Source organism: Copadichromis virginalis, linkage group LG10 (assembly GCF_057382275.1).
Source record: "Copadichromis virginalis isolate Kocher_CV1m ecotype Utaka linkage group LG10, C_Virginalis_male_GT1.1, whole genome shotgun sequence".
Lineage (NCBI taxonomy): Eukaryota > Metazoa > Chordata > Actinopteri > Cichliformes > Cichlidae > Copadichromis > Copadichromis virginalis.
In genome coordinates, this window is record NC_140627.1 from 25761490 (window position 1) to 25781884 (window position 20395).

Sequence of the window (20395 nt, forward strand, 5' to 3'; positions counted from 1 at the left end):
GGCTGTGGTTGCAAAACAGTCAATGCAAACCTTTGTTTAAATGTTAAAGTCTGCACTTCGATCACATATTGAGTGTTTGATTTAAAATACACCGGTGTGCAGTGTGTGATATGAAAACACAACAGAGGCTTATACAGTTTACAATTTAAGCACAGTCCAGAGGCCTGTAGTAATAAGGTAGGTCCAGGAATACAATACATATGTGCACATGCTACATAATGACAGAAGAGATGATATAGAAAAAATATAGCGCTGATTTGCTACATATATCAGTTGATCTACATGGACTTTTAACTGTATAATCCTAACGTGTATCTAAATATTACTTGCAGATCTCCACTGGATTTTAGCATCACTGCTGCTCTAACCAGACGGGTGTGCAAAGCCAATGATGTGGTGCAGTGCTCAGCACAGTGCCACAGAATGTTTGCTCACAGGATAGTCTGAGATTCTGTCTGTACGGAGAGAAAAGATTAGCTCATTGGTCCACTTTGTCAGAAATGTAAGCAGCAGAAGGAGGAAGCTCAGTTAATAGACTTATGGGCTTCATCATTTGTCTCCCCAAGAAAATTATGAATTATCTTGTGTAAATAGGCTGTTGATTTTCTTTACTCATTTCAGTTATTACCAGCAAAACAGTTGCATGTTTAATCACCTGGAATTTACCCAGATTTATTTATTTTTTTAGACACAGATTTTGACCCCCCCCCCCCCAATGTTCAGCACAAAGTTACACTGATCAAAGTCAAAGACCAAAGATAAAACACATGTCATCAACAAGTATGAGCTAAATCTTCCTTGCATCTCCTGGTGCTGAGAAAGTTATGCAGCTAATCTGTCGGCAGAAGTCCCAAATAAAATATGGCATTTATTAAAGCATTAATACTCCAACGGTGGAATCCCACCACCATCCATGTGATCTGAATAAAATATTTAAGCTGCAGGAAAAGCATAGAAAAAACCATAAAAACAAACAGATAATGCTGCTGACCACCCTTCTTCCAAAGGTTTATCAGCTGTTTATGTAAGTAGTTAGGCAGGTAGGCAGGTACCAGAAATCATCTAATACTTCATGACTGTTAAAAACTGTATATGTGCAAATCAAACCTGAAAAAGGGAGATTTAACACAAAAATAAACAAACAAAAAAAGCTGAAGGACATTCAAAGACAGTCAAGGCTGTGCAGGACTCACATCCGATGGATGTGTGCACCATACTGATGCAGTGCGCACAGTTTCTCACCAGAGGTCAGACCTGAGCTGTGTAGTAAATTTGTATCAGCGTGAAAATACGCTGCAGGGACCAGATGAAATCGGACTGACTAGATCTCATTTAGTGCATAAAAATCTAAATCAGACTTAAGATGAGTTTTACAACAAATCTATTGATCCGTCAAAGTCTGCTATGCAGCATTTACAGTGAAACTATTTGACCTAAACTTGTGATGCATACTTCAGTTTTCTGATAAACCAATTAAGTTATTTGTGTGTAATATAATAGAAAAGTACTGAGGATCATGTCTCCTCTTTCCTGTGATTCCCAACCAAAAGAAAGACAGAAATAACAGAAAACATAATATAATAACTAATATTATAATTTTTTTAAAAATGCACTGTAAATTTATATTTATTAAATCAGATCCTATGGCTTGAATAAAATTTGGTTACACCATGAAGGTTGGAGTAGAGTGAGTGGAAATGTGTCGCCCCCTCCTGGAGGGTCTGAGTCTGGATCTGAAAGTGTAGGCTGATAATACAAATAAATAATAAATTAATTAAAAAATTAAATCTGCCGAGACTTTCATTTAGTTCTGGCTAACTGATATCAACAGTAAAATACTAAAAGACTACACTGCTGATATAGCACAATGTGTCATGTAATACAGGAACGGAGTCATCCAAAGGAATTAATGCAGTTGCCAATTTCATCAGTACAGGATATCATAAAATGTGTCATAAATGCATTAATTAAACAATTTAGAATCATAGCCAATAGAAGAATAAAACAGCAATAAATCTTCAGACTACAGATGAGAGAAGCTCCTCCGGGATGTAAGAAGAGCGTCACCTCTCTTTCCACATTTTCTACATTTGATCCGCAGAAGTGTTTAAAGCATATATTTTTTACAGTGTGCCGATTGCCTGTTTCACAATGATTGGTGATAATAAAAGGAGCCACATGTTGCTGACAAATCTGAATATCTTCTTGATAAGGGAGTATTAAATGATAACTGCACGAGCAGTTACAGCACGGAAAATAGGGGAAAGTGCATGCACGTGCATCCTGTAGACATTCATGTCATCTCTGTAAAGCTGCAGTGTTGTACATGGAAGTACAGCATTGTGAAGTTTGACCACCCCTCATTTGTTCATATTTTGCTAGAAAATTTAAAAAGATTTAGAGATTTATTGAAAAGAGTGCACATATACATGGAAATGCATATACAGAGAGCTTTGCAACGAGCTTGAAAGTAAATATTTAGTACCTTTATTCTTCGTCACCATCTGACATTTGTTAGGCCGCTTTCTTGTAATTTCTTTATGTAGTGTTTAGGAACAGTTCTCCGGGCTTCTTAAAGGACATCCAAAGCTCTTCTTTGGTTCTTGGCTGCCTCGTGTTCTATTCTCTATCAGCTGCTTCAATAATGTTGAGGTTCGGGCTCTGGGGAGGCCAATCCATGACTGATAGCGTTCCATTGTGTGTTTTTGGTTTTTCTACACTGGCAGTGTGTTTGGGATCACTGTCATGCCAATTTTGTAATGTCAATATTAACAGGAGGCCTCATTTTTTTCTAAATGATAAAGCAATGAAAGAAATCTAACAACATGGCTCTTTGGACCTAAATTGTGATGAATAAATGTTTAAAACTGCAGAAAAAGCTCTGGTAGCTCATCACCAGCCTACCCAGTCACAGTCATTCACAGAAAATGTATTATCTATTTATTTATGCATTTATTTATTTATGTTACTGTGGAATCATTGTAAAAACCTGAAATATATAAGTAATTGTTTATCTCATTCATAATTACTTTGGTGCCATGTAAATGATCACGTGGGAGATCTTTATTAGTAGCAAAAGCTGTAAAACTTGTGAAAATACAGTTAAAGGTCTAAAGTTTATGCCTTTCATCACATTTTCCAAAGCCGTCCTGTGGGACAGATTACTCTTGTAACTTTCTCCCGACCTCCTCCGTACATGTTGATGTGTTGATCCAAAAATGTTACATTTTGATTCATCACACCGTCAGACCTGCTACCACTGATTTTTAGTCTGGCTCTTTTGTGATTTGCCATACCTCAGCCTTTTCTCACTGTTTCCCTTTCTTAAAAATGGCTTCTTGAAAGCCACCATCACATCACACTTAGACCATTTCTGGTCTACTAAGGCTTCATTGTAGATTTAGATGGATCTACTGGAGGGTCAGCTGCATCTCTCAGGTCATATTTAGGGCCTTTGCAGGATTTTTTTCTCCATTTTTCAGATACTGTTTATCTATTCCAGATAGTTTTTTTAGGTCTGTCTTTTCCCTTTTTTTGCACTCCACTTGTCCAGTTTCAGCTAATAGTTGTTTGGAAATCACCCTATTGGTACAAAACCACTATTTTATTCCTGTCAAACTGTGTTACCGTTGGTATTTTTCATAGGTTCAACTAAAGAAAATACAACCAAATCATATAGTAACAAAATGTCTAAAGATAAAATTTAAGATGGGTTCTTGACTAATTTGTTATTATGTCCAGCTATAACACTGGTTCATCCCTTGAGTTTTTTTGTTTGTTTTGTTTTAAGCGATAAGTCTTAAAAAACACTGATATAAGAATTGGATTGAAAAAGCAGCCACAGTCCACAGAAACCAGGTATGCTTTTACTCTACTGGACCTTTGAAACCTTTGAAAGACCTTCAAAATGCAAGAAAGATTCATCACACCATCACACAAATGCCAGAAAGACTGTTGCACAGAACTGTCCTTCCAAACTGAAGGTTGGACTTTCAGAGTTAAAGCAATACTTTGAGTGATTAGATAACAATATACTTTGCCTTTAGGATATTTTAACTATAATTGGAAGAAACAAAAGGGATAGTTACAGGTGCCGTCGGTGCAAAGCCTTACCTGTTATCTGTGCATTATAGCTTTATTGTTGTTCAGGCGAGGGGTGGAGCAAAGGTACGACCACAGCCACCACAGACTAACGTCTCACCGGCCCTCTGACCATTTTACACAACCAATGGTGAAGCACATTAGGATCAGCAACTCACAGTTTACAGTAGGGAAAGCACAATGTGTACAGCATACAGACCCATAGTGTAGTACAGCATTTTCAGACATACCACTAACCTATTAGGAGATGCTTTCTACAGTAAAACACAGCCATACCATATGTGAATATATTTAATATTTATGCACCATTCTATCAAATACGCTTTTGATGTATAGAACTTCAGACACATTTTCCTAAAATCTCCTTTGGAAATTTAAGCATCTCCACTAGAATGTCAACTGGAACTGCCTGCTGGCGCTGTTAGGAAAGAGCATGGCTCTGAATGAAGAGTTGAAGATTTTAATTCAGTTTGAAAGCACAGCTGAAAGAGTCCCAGGTCTGCGTTCACTGAGCTGTGTGAGCGTGAACGTGGCTGCACTGGTTTTAAATGGTTGGAGTTTTCTTGCATTAATGAAATGTTTGTTTGTTTTTTATGCTTTTTTTTTAAATCATGTGCTCCCATGCCCCTGCAGTTTCTCAGTCATCTTGGTCATGGTCGTCTACAGAGTTCGAACTAAGAAGACAAATGGAAGAAAAATATGTGCTCTTTATTTTTTCAAATTATTATTGTTTTTGTTCTTGTTAATATTAATTTTTTAAGGGTTTAGGTCAAGTTCAGTTTTTTCCATTTTGGGGGGGGATCTTACACATTTAGTTATTTTATTTCATTTTATTTTTTTGTTGAAAGCTAATTGCCAGCCTATTCATTAAAAGCTCTTTTTTTGGATCTTGGCTGCCTTTTGTTCTGTTCTCTGTTAAGATGATCTCACTGTTCAGGTTAAGGTTCAGGTCCGGGCTCTGGGGAGGCCAATCCATGACTGTTGGTGTCCCAGTGTGTGTTTTTCTATCTGGGTATGCTTTTACTCTACTGGACGTGTGTTTGGGATCACTGCAGACTATGGTGAAAATTGAAGCTGCTGACAGTCAGATGCCTTCCAGATGGTATTGCATGTTGTTTTAAAATCTGGGCTTCAGTGAACAGTAGATAGATCAAATGAAATTCCAGATGCATCTCTCAGGTCCTGTGGGCTTTGAGCTTTTCCTGTTTCTTAAGGACATGACTTTCAGATGCTGTTCGTTTGCTGTAAATAGTTTTTGGAGGCTTGCCATTTCTTTTTTTGTCCTCTATTCTTTGAGTTTCCTTGTTTTGAGGACACATCGCACACCATGCTGAAAAATGCATATTAGCGTTTCAGCTAATAATTGTTTGGGAACAACCTTGTGCAGAAATATATTTTTAGCTCGGTTAAACTGTGTTCTTTGGCATTTTTTGCACATTTAACTGAGGAAATGAGAATAAATGATGTGGTTTATGACAAGCTGCTAATAATAAAGTGCAATAAAGATAAATGATCCTGCAGTGAACAGTTATTATCATTAATGATTAATCTGGTGGTTGGTTTCTGTTTTTCTCGGCGAATCCAAATGAAAAACGATTTCCTAAAGACGACAATTTTATCGTGTTGAACAAAGTACGAAAATAAAATATCCAAGGACTCTGACAGCGGTATTCACTTAATGAGACAGCTATCTAATGCATTGGATCACAGCACTGACCGGACTCCGCTGTGGTTTCAACCTTCACCTGGATCTCACGTGGACCGCAGAAAAAAAACACACCGAGCAGGAAGAAGTCTCGTTTTCCGGGCTTGGGTCAGCTGACCGGGAGTCAGCCAGTGAGAAGTCGCTGGCTGTTGTAAATAAACTGCTTCTTTCCAGAGCTGCTGAACAGCAGCGGCCGGTGCGGGACTGTGAGCAGCGGGCAGACATGTCGGTGGAGACAGCAGCCAGCGGTAAGTCACCGCAGACTTGAAGCGCTAACGTCAGGTCAGGTTTGATCAGCGTGAAAAAGCCATTACTAAAACTGGGCACAGCCGTCTTTTTCCTCACCTGTAGGCCCAGTGACGCATAAGCAAAGGCACCTGGTGCGTTCAGGTACACGCAGTTCAGCTCGCAATATATAAACTCTGTATTACACTCCTGTAAGGTGCACAGCTGAGCATCATCTCAGTTGTATTAACGATTTTTTTTTAATATTTCTTTTTAGGATTACATGCCTGTTAGTTTTAGTTGAATAATGGCGTTATAATAATAATATAGGTCACCATAATTTGCTCGTGATTTAAACTGTGATTTAAAAAAAAAAAGTCTGTGAATGATTGCTGTGAAAGTAATTATTAGTTGGATGGATGTTTGTGCTTTTACACCGTTACTGCAAAAAGAGATGGGCCGAGTGGATGTAGGGCAGCCTGATCCCCAAGAATTTCACTAAAAACGTCCACACTCTAATAATAGGATTATATTTAATCCTCCTGTGGTACAAATTTGCACATGCACTCGGATGATTACTCTACAATGGAAAGATACAAAGAAGTTTGAGACAAAAATGTAAATGTTTTTGAGAAATGACAACATTTCAAAGAGAAACTTAATCTCTCAAATGTAATCACAAAAATGTAATAAAAAAAAATCTCCTGTTATCAAAGAGTCTTATTTTGAAGGACAGCTGGAGTTAGACCACTTTACTTTTCCAATAAACCTTTTCGCTCTGTAATTAGTTATTTTGAGATGGTACACTTCCTTAGGAGTTTTTGCTTCCAGAATCATAGTTTGATTTTTTCTTCATTTTAAAATGTGCTTCCCTGGCAATTACTGATAGATCATAGTTCCTTACAATAAGCGCCTTGAGGTATCTGTTGTTGTGATTTGGCACTATGTAAATAAAACTGAATTGAAATTGAATTAAATATTTGCTGTAGCATCTACATGTTTTAACTCTTGTATGTAATTTTGTGTTTGCAGGTGCGAGGGAAGCTGAGGAGAGCAGAGGAAGCAGCGGCCGACAGGTAAGAACAGATCGTCCTTGCAGCCAAACACCTTGCTGTTATCACCACTCAACTGAAAAGATTCACAAACGGACAAGGCGGCAACACAATACAGCGAGTCATCGACAACACAGGCACAACCCTCGATCCGTTATACATTACATGACTTTTTTTTCCCTCTTAGCTGTCCGATGTGAATTGCTGGATTACTGCTCATCTGTTTTTGGGGAGGTCGTTGTTATGTGTATGTTATGTAATGTAATTTTGCCAAACAACTGCAGATACTTTGATGCGTGCAAAGCTTCAAATGAAACCTGTCTCATGTTGCCCTACATATCTCTATATTCCCCCCCGGGGCTGAAGCACACACAGAAGCTGATGTTTGGCAAATCCTTTTAAAAAAATCTAATCTGGATTTCTCACCTTCCCTGTGGGCTAAATACAAGTCAAATTTTAGCTTATTCTATTAGTTTTCTGCATACACTACTTGTTCGTGCATATTTTTCTAAATCACATCTTTAAAGGTTTAATTTTTATTTTTATAGCTGCAGCCTGATGTGTCTAATTAAGAATCTTTCCATCTGACTGCTGTTTTTAAACCGTGACTCCACCGAGACTTGCCCTCTTTGCTGTATGTTGTTGACAACAGGCTTGACCTGATAGGCACGTTCCTTTTTTTTTTTTTTTTTAATTTTTGAATCTATAGAGGCAGCAAACAGACAAAAGCAAATACTGGATTGTGTGTATGATCGTGAGAAAAGGAGTGTTTTGATCAGTGAAGCGGTAGAGACGGGTTTTGTTGTCACGTGGAGCAGAAAAGCAAAATGAGTGTAGCTCACAGGGAAACGATAGCTTAGTTACTCAGTTTTCAGAAAAAATATATGGGTAATAAATGTAGTAAGCAAAAATGTCACAATAAGTGCACAAGGAAGCATGGGTGTATTTGCATCTTCATGATCATGATTGCATCTCTGAAAACGACCAGCTGAGGCGTGAGACCAGCACGGCATTTGTGTGACATTGTTCTCTCTGTTGTCGTGGCTTGGATGAGGGCAGCTGAGGTGAAAAGCTGGCATTTTAGAGAGTCTAGTGAATGTGACATCAATCCTTGGGCTTACTTCCTGCTGAGTGAACTGATCCGCATTTCTCAGTGCAGATGCATTTTGTCAGAGTCATCGTGCACATTTTCTGTGTAAACAGCTATATTTAGACCTTTCTAAACAGGTGTAAAATAGTGTTATCCTTTAACTGAGATGCTCTTTATGATGATTGAAAATGCACTATAAATGTACTGTAATTGCCTAAGTAAAATACACAGAGAGAGTTTTCAGAGTCTGACTGTTTCCCCTCCTGCTGCTTTGCATTCTGGGTTATTAACTTCAGGCAGTTCCTGAAAACCCCACACTCAACAGGAACCACTCAGATCCACAGTGTTCTCGTCCTCCTGGCGAGATAGAGGTTTCAGTAACAGTCTCGCTGTTGTTTTTGAGACATTTCTGTATCAGGAGAGGTTTCTGTGAGGAAATGCTAATATAGCGAAACATCATGAGATTGCATTCTCATCGCCGAAGCAACAGAGGGCTTCACACAACGCTGTTTCTTTTTCTGTCTCCCAGGAGGGCCCCGGAGGACTGTGGGACTCTGTGAAGAAAGCCGGGTTTGTCATTGGATCTGGGATCTTATTCTTGGCTGCGTTCGGGAACTCACTGACATGGTATGTCACATTTGCAAAACAACAGTTTGCCCTGACATAAACTGGAGGAGTGGCATTGCCAGGTTGTTACGTTATGCATAGTAGAAAGAGGCAGGCGCTACATGACAAGGAGTTGGACCCAACAGATGAGAACTGGATGGGAGGAGTGAGAGCAGGATGGTGCAGAGCCAGGACTGGATAGACGAGGACAGGACAGTACATGTTAGGCTGGTAAAGGGTGTAACGAGAACACAGCATTACATGAAATTACAAATTTCATCACCTGAAATTATGTAATGTGTACAAGTATTCAGATTGGAGTCTTTGCTGGACTAGTTGTAGCTGCAGTTGTTTGACACACTGTCCATCCCTGGGTGTTTTTATTGGTGGTTAGATTTTTGTTTGGAGGGGCTGCTGGAAAGGAGAGAGCATGCAAGCACAAGATGTGTAGACAAGTGTGTAACGAATAGTTTCCACAGAGGTTTGTTTAACACGTAGTCAGTTTTGTGAATTTAAAACTGAGCTGTAATTCCTCCTTCAGGCACCTTCAGAGATTCTGGGGAGCTTCGGGAGATTTTTGGCAGAACTTGTGGACCAAGTTGTACGTGGCATACGAGGGCCACGACGCTTCTTTGTTCTTCCTGGGTAAGAAATAAAACCAGAGTGCAACATTGCAAATGACTGTGGATTTGCAAGCACTGCAGACTGCTTTAAACATGCAAATAACTTAAATGACCTCCTTTTGTATCATATCATTTAGGTGGTTTCATCAATGCATAGATTTTTTCCCCTATATTTTGGACACATAAGGTCACATTAGCCAGCACAGAGGAAAAATCATGTTTGTGGAGCACTAAGAACACATTAGTTCAGATTTCTCACTTGCTGTCTCACAGCGAGCAGCTTTTGCACAATAGGTGGTTTACCTCATTCAGATGTTATCTAGAGTATGTAGGACATAGGATGTGTGCTAGGTAGGGTATGTATTTTCAGTTCAGTGTTTTCAGTCCACATAACATCACACTATAATAATAACATCACTATAATAACATTATCAACTATAATATAAGAATTGGGCGACCGTGGTTCAGGGGGTTGGGAAGCTCATCTTGTAACTGGAAGGTTGCCGGTTCGATCCCCTGCTCGTTGTGTCCTTGGGCAAGACACTTCACCTACTGGTGTTGCTCAGAGGTGATGCTAATAATGCGAAAAAAAAGTGATATGGCGGCCTCACTTCTGTCAGTCTGCCCCAGGGCAGCTGTGGCTACAACTGTAGCTTGTGAATGTGAGAGTGAATAGTTGAATTGTAAAGCGCTTTGAGGGTCTCGAAAAGCGCCATATAAATGCAATCCATTATTAATAATAAAAAGACCAGTTATCCAGAATATCAAAGAACTGGATTTGATATTAACTAAATACTATCAAAGCTAAAAACTCAACACACACCACGCATGAATTGATTCCCTTGTTAAGAAAGCTATCTGGACCTGGATTAGGGTGTAATGATATCATCAAGGGAATGTTTCCATTAATTTTAATTAATGAAAATAATAATCTCAGTGAATCATTCCAAAAATCTCCAGATCGAGTGATTAAGTTTTGGATCGACTCCAAAACTGAATCACTCCTCACCGGCTGGAGCAACACCTTTGGTGATATAATTTAATGCAAACAAACAAAAACAGCAGGGTGCACAGTGATGATGTCATTGTGGAAGATTTTGCCATGGATTTAACTTGAAATCTCCTCCTGATGTGTTTGGAGTTGTGCGTAAATGAACGCATAATGAAGGCCCCGGTTGAGTTAAAGGTTCTCTAATAGTTATCTTATTTATCTCCATAGGGACCATGCTTGTTCCCACTCTGGCCTTTTGGGGGTCAAATGCTCTCCTGCTGTGGGTGGACATCACTGGCACACCGTCCTTCATCACCCGCTACCGTATCCAGTTGGACAAGAACAACCCAGTAAGCTTTTTTATTTTTTATTTTGTTTTATCTGCACTGTTACTTGTTTTATTTTTTCATGCCATCTACATAAAATGTACAAGCTTATGATATGATCACATGATATCTTTTTTTTTTAAGTGAATATGAGATTTAAAAATGAAAACAATTACATTTTAATTTTGAGTCCTGCTATTGGGCATGCTGCTGTAGGCCGCTGCTCTACTTAAAGATCCACACCATGCGCGTGTGTGCAGATGTGGTTGATAACATCTGCAAACGATGGGGCTCTCCACATGCCCGTCTGACCAAAGTCCTCTAACTGTGTTTGATTAACAGATGTTGTCAGACACCGCAGAGATAAAGAGGGGCATTACTGATAACCAGGGGTTACTGTGAAAAGTGTCCTTGTTAGTGATTGTTTTTCCAGTGCACAAACTGGAGACTCACTTTACCCAAATGAAAAAGACTTCCAGTTTATTGTTTTCCCCCTATTTTCTCTCGTTTTCCCATCAGAGAGTGTGTTATCGCTTCAAAAATCCCTCCTCCTCTGATTTGCATGTACTCAGTGGAATTTGCCGCTGTTACAGCTTGACATATATTTCTGCGGCCCTTAAATTTTATATCTTTAATGATGAGGTAATCTGCGAAAAGCTGCTGTCACAGTGTTTCTCTGTGACTCCGAGCAGAAATACTGCAGGTCAATGATCGAGAATAGCTGTCTGAACTTGGGATCTACTGGTCATAAACAAACCAGGATGTGCTATAATGGAACAAGATTATAAAATTGGGTAAAAGTGCTTGTGTACTTTAAAAAGCAATATAACTGGTTAAGAATGATAAAATTATATGACTTTATCAAGTAATGTAACTGTTTATCTAAATTATCTGATCAATGTGTCAGAGCCCATGTGTAGTGATCACACATTTGCTTTAGAAACTGCTAAATAACAAGTGCATGTCACTGGTGAATGAGAAGAGCTGTAAATTTGAATGTATAGTCACACTATCTCTAAGTGTAGGAACATTTATTTATGTTAAAATTAGCATTTTGTGGAGCTATTTACACTAGATGATAAAAAAATCAATGTAATCTACTATAGGTAAACAGCTAATTCAGCATGATAGTTATCTTAAGGGACTTTATACTATAACGCAAACACCCTGTAGATTATAGGGAACCAATGTTTCCCTTGGCAACAGTGGGGAGAAAAAAAGGCCTTTCTAAATGGAAGAGAGCCACACTCGTGGAGCTATCTGCTGCAGCTGGTTCAAGTAAAGGGAAAAAGATGTCAAATAAAAGAACATTGAGAGAGAAAACAAAGAGCATTCGATAAAGAGTCTGCACAGAAACAAAGTCTGCTGTTCAGAGAGCGTGTGTGCGTGCATGTTATGGAAAACACACAGATGTACAAAAGGTCAGTGTAAGCTTCAGAGACACACTGTTCTCACACTCTGGAAAGTTCATTATGACATGGCATGAGTTTATAACTGGGTTCCAAAGGTTGGAGGTAAAAGGGTAAATTAGCTGATACAGATATCCACTCAAAGACCACTTTATTAGGTACATCTTGCTAGTACTGGGTTGGACCCCAACAGAAAGGCCTTAATTCATCATGACAACAATTCAACAAGGTGCTAGAAGCAGTCTGCAGAGATTTTGGTCCATGCTGACATGATTGCATCACTCATGCACATCCATGATGAAAATCTCATGTTCAATCACATATCCAAAGCTGCTTTATTGGATTTTTAAGATTATTATTAAGATCTGGTGTGGAGGCCATTTGTGATGTGTGTTATCTTGCCGAACGCAGCCATTGGAAGATTGGTACAGTGTGGCCATAAAGGGATGGGCATGGTTGGCAACACTACTCATCTTGCTGATTTGGTACCGAGGCACTCTAAACATGCTGAGAAAATGTCGTCTAGGGCTTTACACCACCACCACCAGCCTGAACCGTTGATACAAGGCGGGATGAATCCATGCTTTCATGCTGTTTACACTGAATTGTGACCCTTCCATCTGCACATTTCTGTAGAAATTCATACCAGGAAATGCTGCTTAATGGATATTTTCTCTTTTTCACACATTCTCTGGAAACCAGTAGATTGGCAGGTTTCAAAACACGTTATGCCTTATTCAAAGTCACTTCAGTCGCCTTTCTTCCTCTTTCTGAGAATGAACTTCTGCAGATCATCTGAACCATGGATAAATGTGTAAATGCACTGAGGCGCTTTCATGTGATTGGCTGATTAGATAAGTGCATTAATGTGGTTGGACGGGTGTACCTAACAGGGGATGTCAGATGAGTATAAAGACTTATTTATAACACACTCTGCAGCATAAACAGAAACAACAGTATGGAAAAGGATAAGACATGAAATAAGAATATATATCAAGTATTAAGTGAAGATGATTAAATATGCATGATAAAGATACAAATAGAAAGAACTGGTCTGACCTTGTTATTGGTCGTCCTTTTAAAGAGAGAAGCTTTCAGTTTTTAATGTTTTCCTCTCTTTATGAAATAAAGTGTCTTTCAAATGAACGCAGTGTCATGCCATGTAAATTACATTTGTCAGTGGAAAGGGAAGCTTGGTAGTTTGAATAGTTTTGATACCTCTTTTGACCTCTTCATTTGTCTTCCAGGTGGATCCAGCTAAGCTGCGCCAAGCCTTGAAGTGTGTCCTCTTCAACCACGTGGTAATCTCCGGGGCCATGACTGTGGTTGTTTACTACCTGATGAGCTGGAGAGGAAACCCCTGTGGCCCCGAGCTGCCCACCTTTCACTGGGCCCTGATGGAGCTGGCCGCCTTCGCCATCTTGGAGGAGATTTTCTTCTACTATTCACACAGGTAAAGAACATTTATTTTTTACTTTAAACACCCATGACACATCAAAATGAAACATGCAATCAGTGGATCGTTGGCAGTAGATGACATTTCTTCCTCATTTCAGAGATGGAGGCGATTGTGATGTTAACACTACGCTGATCTGTGTTTCTTTCATGTGCGTGCAGTCACTCTGTTTTATAGTTATATACTGTTTTAATTCACCATGTTAGATTTTTAGCGACAGGACATGGACATTAGGTGCGATCCGTATAAACACTGTTTGTAGACTCACCCTACATAAAGCAATGCAGCCTGCAACATCGTCTATCAGCGTTAATCCGATTTTTCTTATGTGAGCTCAGAGCCTTTGCCAGCGCACAGTACAAACCTTGACGCAGGATAGGGTGCAGTCGTTTTATGCGTTCATTTTGTTTGTTTGATTTTCCTCAGGCTGTTCCACCACCCCAGCCTCTACAAGCATTACCACAAACAGCACCACGATTGGACCGCTCCCATTGGTATTGTCTCCATCTACGCTCATCCTCTGGAGCACGTGGTGAGCCTTCCTCTTTCTCCTACTCAACAAAAAGAAATGAACCGTTTCCCCTGTGAGTGTCAAAGCAGGAACTATCTCACGTAAACAAAACAGATTCTTATTTATACCTTTAGGAATCTGGTCAGACCTGATCCTGAAAGAACTCTCTGCACTCTTAGCACAGTTAGAGCTGAGCGGATTAGTCCCTGAAGCAGAGGTGTGGACTCGAGTCACATGACTTGGACTCGAGTCAGACTCGAGTCATTAATTTTATGACTTTAGACTTGACTTGAAAAAATGTTCTAAGACTTGGGACTTGAATTGGACTTGAACCGGTTTACTTGAAAAGACTTGATATTTCACCCCAAATATAAAATTTAACATGCATATTATATAGAGATTGAAAATGTGACGTCATTCAGGGGTAGAACCGCAAAGAATTCTGGGAACTCGTGGCAAGAGGTACTAGAGCACGCAGGTTTTCAATTGAAATCAGTTATACAGCGATAAAAAGAAACACAAAAAATGTCAAGAAGCTGTTGTATTATTAACTACAATGACGCATGTCAGCCATGGGAAGCCGACGGGTAAAGAGATCGGTTGTTATCGGATTACGTCGTTGAAGAGAAATTGTTCGAGCCATGTTTCCGAAGTAACAAAGACGCGACTGGATTGCAGCCATTCAAAGATCAAATATAACGTCCCAGAACACTCCAGCTCACAGGTTAGTCTGCTCCAAGCATTTCCACGAAGGTCAGTGTTTTTTAGTAGTTAATACGTCATTTTCATGACATAATTAGTGATATAGGTTACAAGCAAGTCTGGCGCTGAACAGAAATGGTCGCGCTATGCTCCTTTATTTATTGTGCATAAATAGTGAATTGTCCTGACACAATATTGCGTTTCGCTTCTGTTATTATGGTACATTGACAAAAACATATACTTTTATTCACAGGATAAAACAGGTTTTTTGTATCACCAATTGCCCAGTACGATTACAGCATACAGTATTATTGTCACTGCTACATTTCTGTGATGCTACCAGAAATTATTTCCACTACTAATTAATTACCGTTGAGCTCAAAGGTCCTATTAATAAACAGTTAAGGAATGTGTATTTATGACGACAATTTGTGAGACTGGTAAATTTATGATATGTACGATGGTCTTTCGTTCTACACGGTGCATTTCAAGGTCCTGCACCCATCCGTCGGTAAACTGTACCTGGGCTTGTTGCAGTGACCTGAAGTTACTAAACTTCATGAGTGTATGCACTCACTCCAAGAACCGTATGATTATAAATATGCATATAAATATGCTAAGATGAGATAGCTGACTTCATCTAACTAGCAAATGTTGTCCAGGCTACGTTGGTGATACAGTTTTTTTTTAATGTGTATGATATTTTTGTCATGCGATTTTAAAGCCGGTCCTACAACCGCATCCAAGAATAACATGCAGCTTATCTCAGAACTGTCGGTGAAAATTATTCTTGGAGCTAGGTTTAATTGAGCTGCATTTTATAGAGGTGCAATTTCACAATTTGTGTATATTTTCTAAGTTCACTATTTTGTCATGTGTTGAGAAAAACACAGATTTAAAAATTACATGGTCTAATATTTACATTTAGCATATAACTGCAACATTATTTTTTCGTTTTTCTTTTTTTTTAAAGACTCGAAAGGACTTGAAATTCAAAGTTTCAGACTTGTGACTTGACTCGGACTTTTACACCAGTGACTTGAGACTCGACTCTGACTTGCCTGACATTACTTGAGACTTGACTTGAGGATAAAGACTTGAGACTTACTTGAGACTTGCAAAACAATGACTTGGTCCCACCTCTGCCCTGAAGTATCCCTGCTGGCTCAGTGATTGCCACTGTAGTTGATATTTGTGTTAAACAGCAAAAATGGATCAAACGTGCAGATACAGATCACACGTGTACATTTGCTGTAAATCACAGAGACTATTTCATCTTTAAATATGCAAGAGAAGAATAAAAGAAAGAAAGAAGAATTGATAATTCACACCTCAAACTCTCGCAGCACTTTACTTCTGCTAAGGGTAAGTGTGTTTCTGTTAAACGTACTGGATTGTTCTCTGCTGTTAGATCTCCAACTTATTGCCGGTGGTAAGCGGGCCGGTTCTTCTGGGCTCCCACGTATCCACCACCTCCATGTGGTACTGCGTAGCTCTGGTCAGCACCACCATCTCCCACTGCGGATACCACCTTCCTTTCCTGCCTTCTCCTGAGTTCCATGACTTCCACCACCTCAGGTGAGTTTACCTGTCCTGTCTTACAGAGGTCCTGTTCTGTTGTTTTGAAGGTGATATCTTAGAAATGCTGCTTAAAAGTTTCTTTAACTGGTGCAAATGTTCAGTTGGACGCAAACAGGATGTCACACAAAAGTCTGCTGGAGAGAAATAATGATGACTTTGCAAATCCGAAAGGTCAAAGTTCACAGTAACTCGACCGGATGGGAAGGCGGTGATGCTGGTACAGTTATCTTGTTTAGATAAGACCCGTGAAGGCACACAGAACCTTCACGTGTGCAAAGACTCGGGTGAAGCTACTCCAAAAACTTTTACCTCGACGAGATGAAGCTGATAAATGTATAACTTTGAAAAGGCAATGTTATGTACTGCACTTTGTACACAGTGTTACTCATACAGGAGAAAGTAATTATGTACAGTCTGGGAAGTCTTTCCATGTGGCTTAATATGGCATAAGCAAGACACCAGATTAAGTAAAAAATATAGTATCTTGGTGTTTATGCTTGTATGACTGTGTGACTCTGAAATGATTTTTAATAGTTAGTGGGACAGCACTGTAGGAATAATCCACTATCATTGGACAATTAAATCAATGAAAATGTCCCATCAAGAGGAAGACGAGTAACACTGAGTTGGGGAAGATGCCAAATTACAGGAAAATGCACAAGAGTATTTGTTGTGGCATGCACTCTATAGCTGTAATATTGTAAGCAGAGATAATATAATAATACAGAGAATTCCCCAACAATCAGCTGAAACCCTAAGAGCAAGCACCTGGCGACAGTGGGAGCTAGAAACTCCGTTTTAACAGGAAGAAACGTCCTGCAGGACCAGGCGATGACCGGAGGAAGAAATGTTACTGCGTTTCCCCACATTTATAAATTCTATGCAAATGTGAGTTTGCTTCACAAAGCAGAATGTAAAAGCTTCAAATTAGTATCTGAGTTTTCACTTTGATACACAACAGCACTCATTGTGCAGTGCAGTGAGGATGACAAACTGAAGTCCACTATTATTCAGCTTTTTATAAGTTTCCTGTAGTTGAGTTGTTTAAAACTTAAATCTGAATTTGAAAATTATTATTATTGGGGCAATTGTTTCTAATTCTGCTTGGTGGATAACTAACAGTTGCCCTCACTTGTCTCGGTTTTCAGGTTCAATCAGTGTTTTGGCGTTTTCGGCATCCTGGACAGGCTCCACAGCACAGACAGCAAGTTCCGTCAGACCAAACAGTACGAGCGCCACACTCTGCTCACCAGCTTCACCCCGCTGAACGAGAGCATCCCTGACACACAAAAGAAGGGCCAGTGAGGACTGCAACGGTCGAATCTTATGCGGGGATATGTAATTCCCAATCGATCTTAAAAACGTTGATTTTTTTTTTTTTTTATATTTTGAATCTTCAGTCAAGTTTGACTGTCAAAGTTTGCCGAGCCTCTGCAGTCACCCACCTGACTTTTATGTGCTAGTGTGTGGTCATTGCACTATAACATACAGATGTGATTTTACTTTTAAGCTCTGTTACCTGTTAATTTTTAACAATAAAAAAAAAAAAAAAAGAGAGAAGTCAGGATGGAAACAAGCTTTTCCTTTTTCTTGTCCGTTGTCTTGACATTTGCTTCATTTCACATCTTTGAGTTTAGTCTGAATTAGTCATCGGTGACTTAAGCTACAGCACATTTGAAGTCTTTCTGTGATTAACGGGGTGAAAACAGGAGTGGACCGCACTCTGCAGTCTCACTATTTGCTGGCACTCGTTCTGAATGCATTTTTACTTGTACCCAACTGTTAAACCGTTTGAGGAAACCACTACAATTACTTGGTTTGGACAACAAATGCTCCCTCGATGGATGTAAAAGAGGCGATATTATCACCGCAAGAGCATGCAAGACAAATGTGAATGTTCCTGTTTGATGTATCTTATTGCAGTTTTAAATGCAATCGTTAATTTCTAATGAATTCTTTAACTTTTTGTAAGTTTAGTAAAAGCACTTTCACCCATTCAGACTCTTCTGTTGCGTTCACTGACCACTGGGACAGACGAGAATCTGTATTCTTTGGCAAATGACAAGCAATTCCTTTGCATATCTGTGGCACTTATACTTTCAGAATATCAATGTCTTTTTGGATTACCAAAAAAGTGATTAATACAAATGTAACAAATGTTCTGATAGAACTGTTTAATATTAAAGTATTAAAAAAAAAAAAGCATGTGGTCTTTCTGTGGGTTTCATAGACAATAGGAATGATCACATGACACCTGGTGTTTGAGGTTTTTTTGTGCGTTTTGTGGGTTTTTTTCTTTATTAAAGGAAAAGCATAATTACTACAAATTACAAATAACACTAATAGCGAATCACGTCAGCCTACAAAGCAGATATTATGAATATTAAATGTTATAATACAAGATCTCATTCAAGTATTTTACATTTTTCCATTTTATATATTTTTTTGTTCCTTTTTTCCTCGTTTTCATCTTTTTTTTCCTCATGACAAGCCTAGGATACTGTAATGTAATGAACTATTGATGTTCATATACAGTTATTTCTTATTCATATGGCTTTATGGAATTTTGTCCTCCCAGTCTCCAGCCATCATAACCAGCCATATTCCTCTGAGCGACATCACATCTTGCTCAGTTTCCTCTCTTCCTTCCATACGTCCATCTTTTATCCCGCACAGCTGGGAACTCTGACCAGCTGAACAGGCAGCGCCCCCTAGAGTTTATATGGACAGCAGCAGTTCAATGCCGATAGAGATGGATGAAAACTCCCAAAGCACCTGAATCCCCTCAAATGTCCCGAGACGAGTGATGATCACATCAAAGGCTTTGCCGGCTTTGGGAAATGAGTTTTCATTTCTGAATTATTTCATAGCTCATTTTTTTCCTCCTCTCCAGTAAACACTTTGATGTTTCAACTGAAACTGATCCAAATCTCCCTGAAGATAAAAGATTAAAGGGGAGGGTGGGCAAAAAATAAAATAAAAAGCAAGTACAGCTTCACTTTGCATTTAAATACAACTCTAAATTTAAGAGGAAGAAACTGAACAACATAACACTGACAGGACAATGTGACATCCACCTCTGGGCCCCCCCCCCAAAAAAAAAAGAAAGACAGGCACAGGTGTCTGATGCAGTTTCAAACTGAAGTTATGACTGGAGCAAACATTAGCTACAAGCACTCAGTAGGTCAGCAGGAAACACTTCTTCCCACATGTCTATTTGCACATGTGCAATTTTTTTTTATAATTTCTTTTAACTAGAATTTGATGAACTTCTGGTTGAGTTCAAACCCAAAAATCAAAGAATTTTCTTCAGTTTTTTTAGACTTTGCATACATTCTAATTGTAGAAAAACTGAAGGCTGCATAAAAGAGTAATATTAGAGATGTTTCTCTCATCTTCACTAAAAAGAAAATATCAAATCAACTGATTTCAACATGAAACACTAGAAGCTTACACATTATTTTTCGTTTTAAACATTGAAGACCCGTTGACGCCCTGATGTCAACTTTCCCTTTTGCGATGTGAGCTACGTTCCCATTTCTGTTTTTATATCAGCCCGACACAGAGCGCTCCTCCAGCATTACAACACTACAAACACTGCAAATTGAAATTAAAATGCATTAAAGATAAATCATGAGACCATTAAAAAAAAAAAAAAAGTTAGAGTACGTACACATGTAAGGCAAATATATATCTGTACTATAGACAATAAAACAAGAGGTGGGGAGCTGTTATCTTTTCTGTTCATCTCTCAAATTTCACATTTACACTCGTGGAGGAAGAGTCGCTCTTCTGCTTGATATCATCAGATTTAATAGTCCTGTACGAAGAGTGACGACTCAACAGGTTGTGAACAAACAATCCAGTCCACAGTGAGGCAAGACGTCGAGCGGTGCGTTTTCTACTGAGCGTGCCCACGCTGCTACATCAGTACCTGCCTGTCCGTGTTTTTGCCTGCACCTTACGTTTGGATCCGTGTGAGAACCAGGAAGCGGTGGCGGGCAGCTCGCTGAACGT

General features: G+C 39.2%; 1 protein-coding gene across 1 annotated transcript; it reads left to right on the plus strand.

The window, feature by feature from the left end:
* Nucleotides 1-5947: 5947 nt before the first annotated feature.
* On the plus strand, nucleotides 5948-19334 carry faxdc2 (fatty acid hydroxylase domain containing 2). Its single transcript, XM_085470829.1, has 9 exons — nucleotides 5948-6054; nucleotides 7064-7107; nucleotides 8703-8800; nucleotides 9321-9424; nucleotides 10622-10743; nucleotides 13376-13581; nucleotides 14011-14116; nucleotides 16209-16375; nucleotides 17527-19334. The coding sequence occupies exons 1-9, from the start codon at nucleotides 6030-6032 to the stop codon at nucleotides 17681-17683; spliced, it is 1029 nt and encodes a 342-aa protein (XP_085326955.1). The 5' UTR covers nucleotides 5948-6029; the 3' UTR covers nucleotides 17684-19334.
* The last annotated feature ends 1061 nt before the right edge of the window (nucleotides 19335-20395 follow it).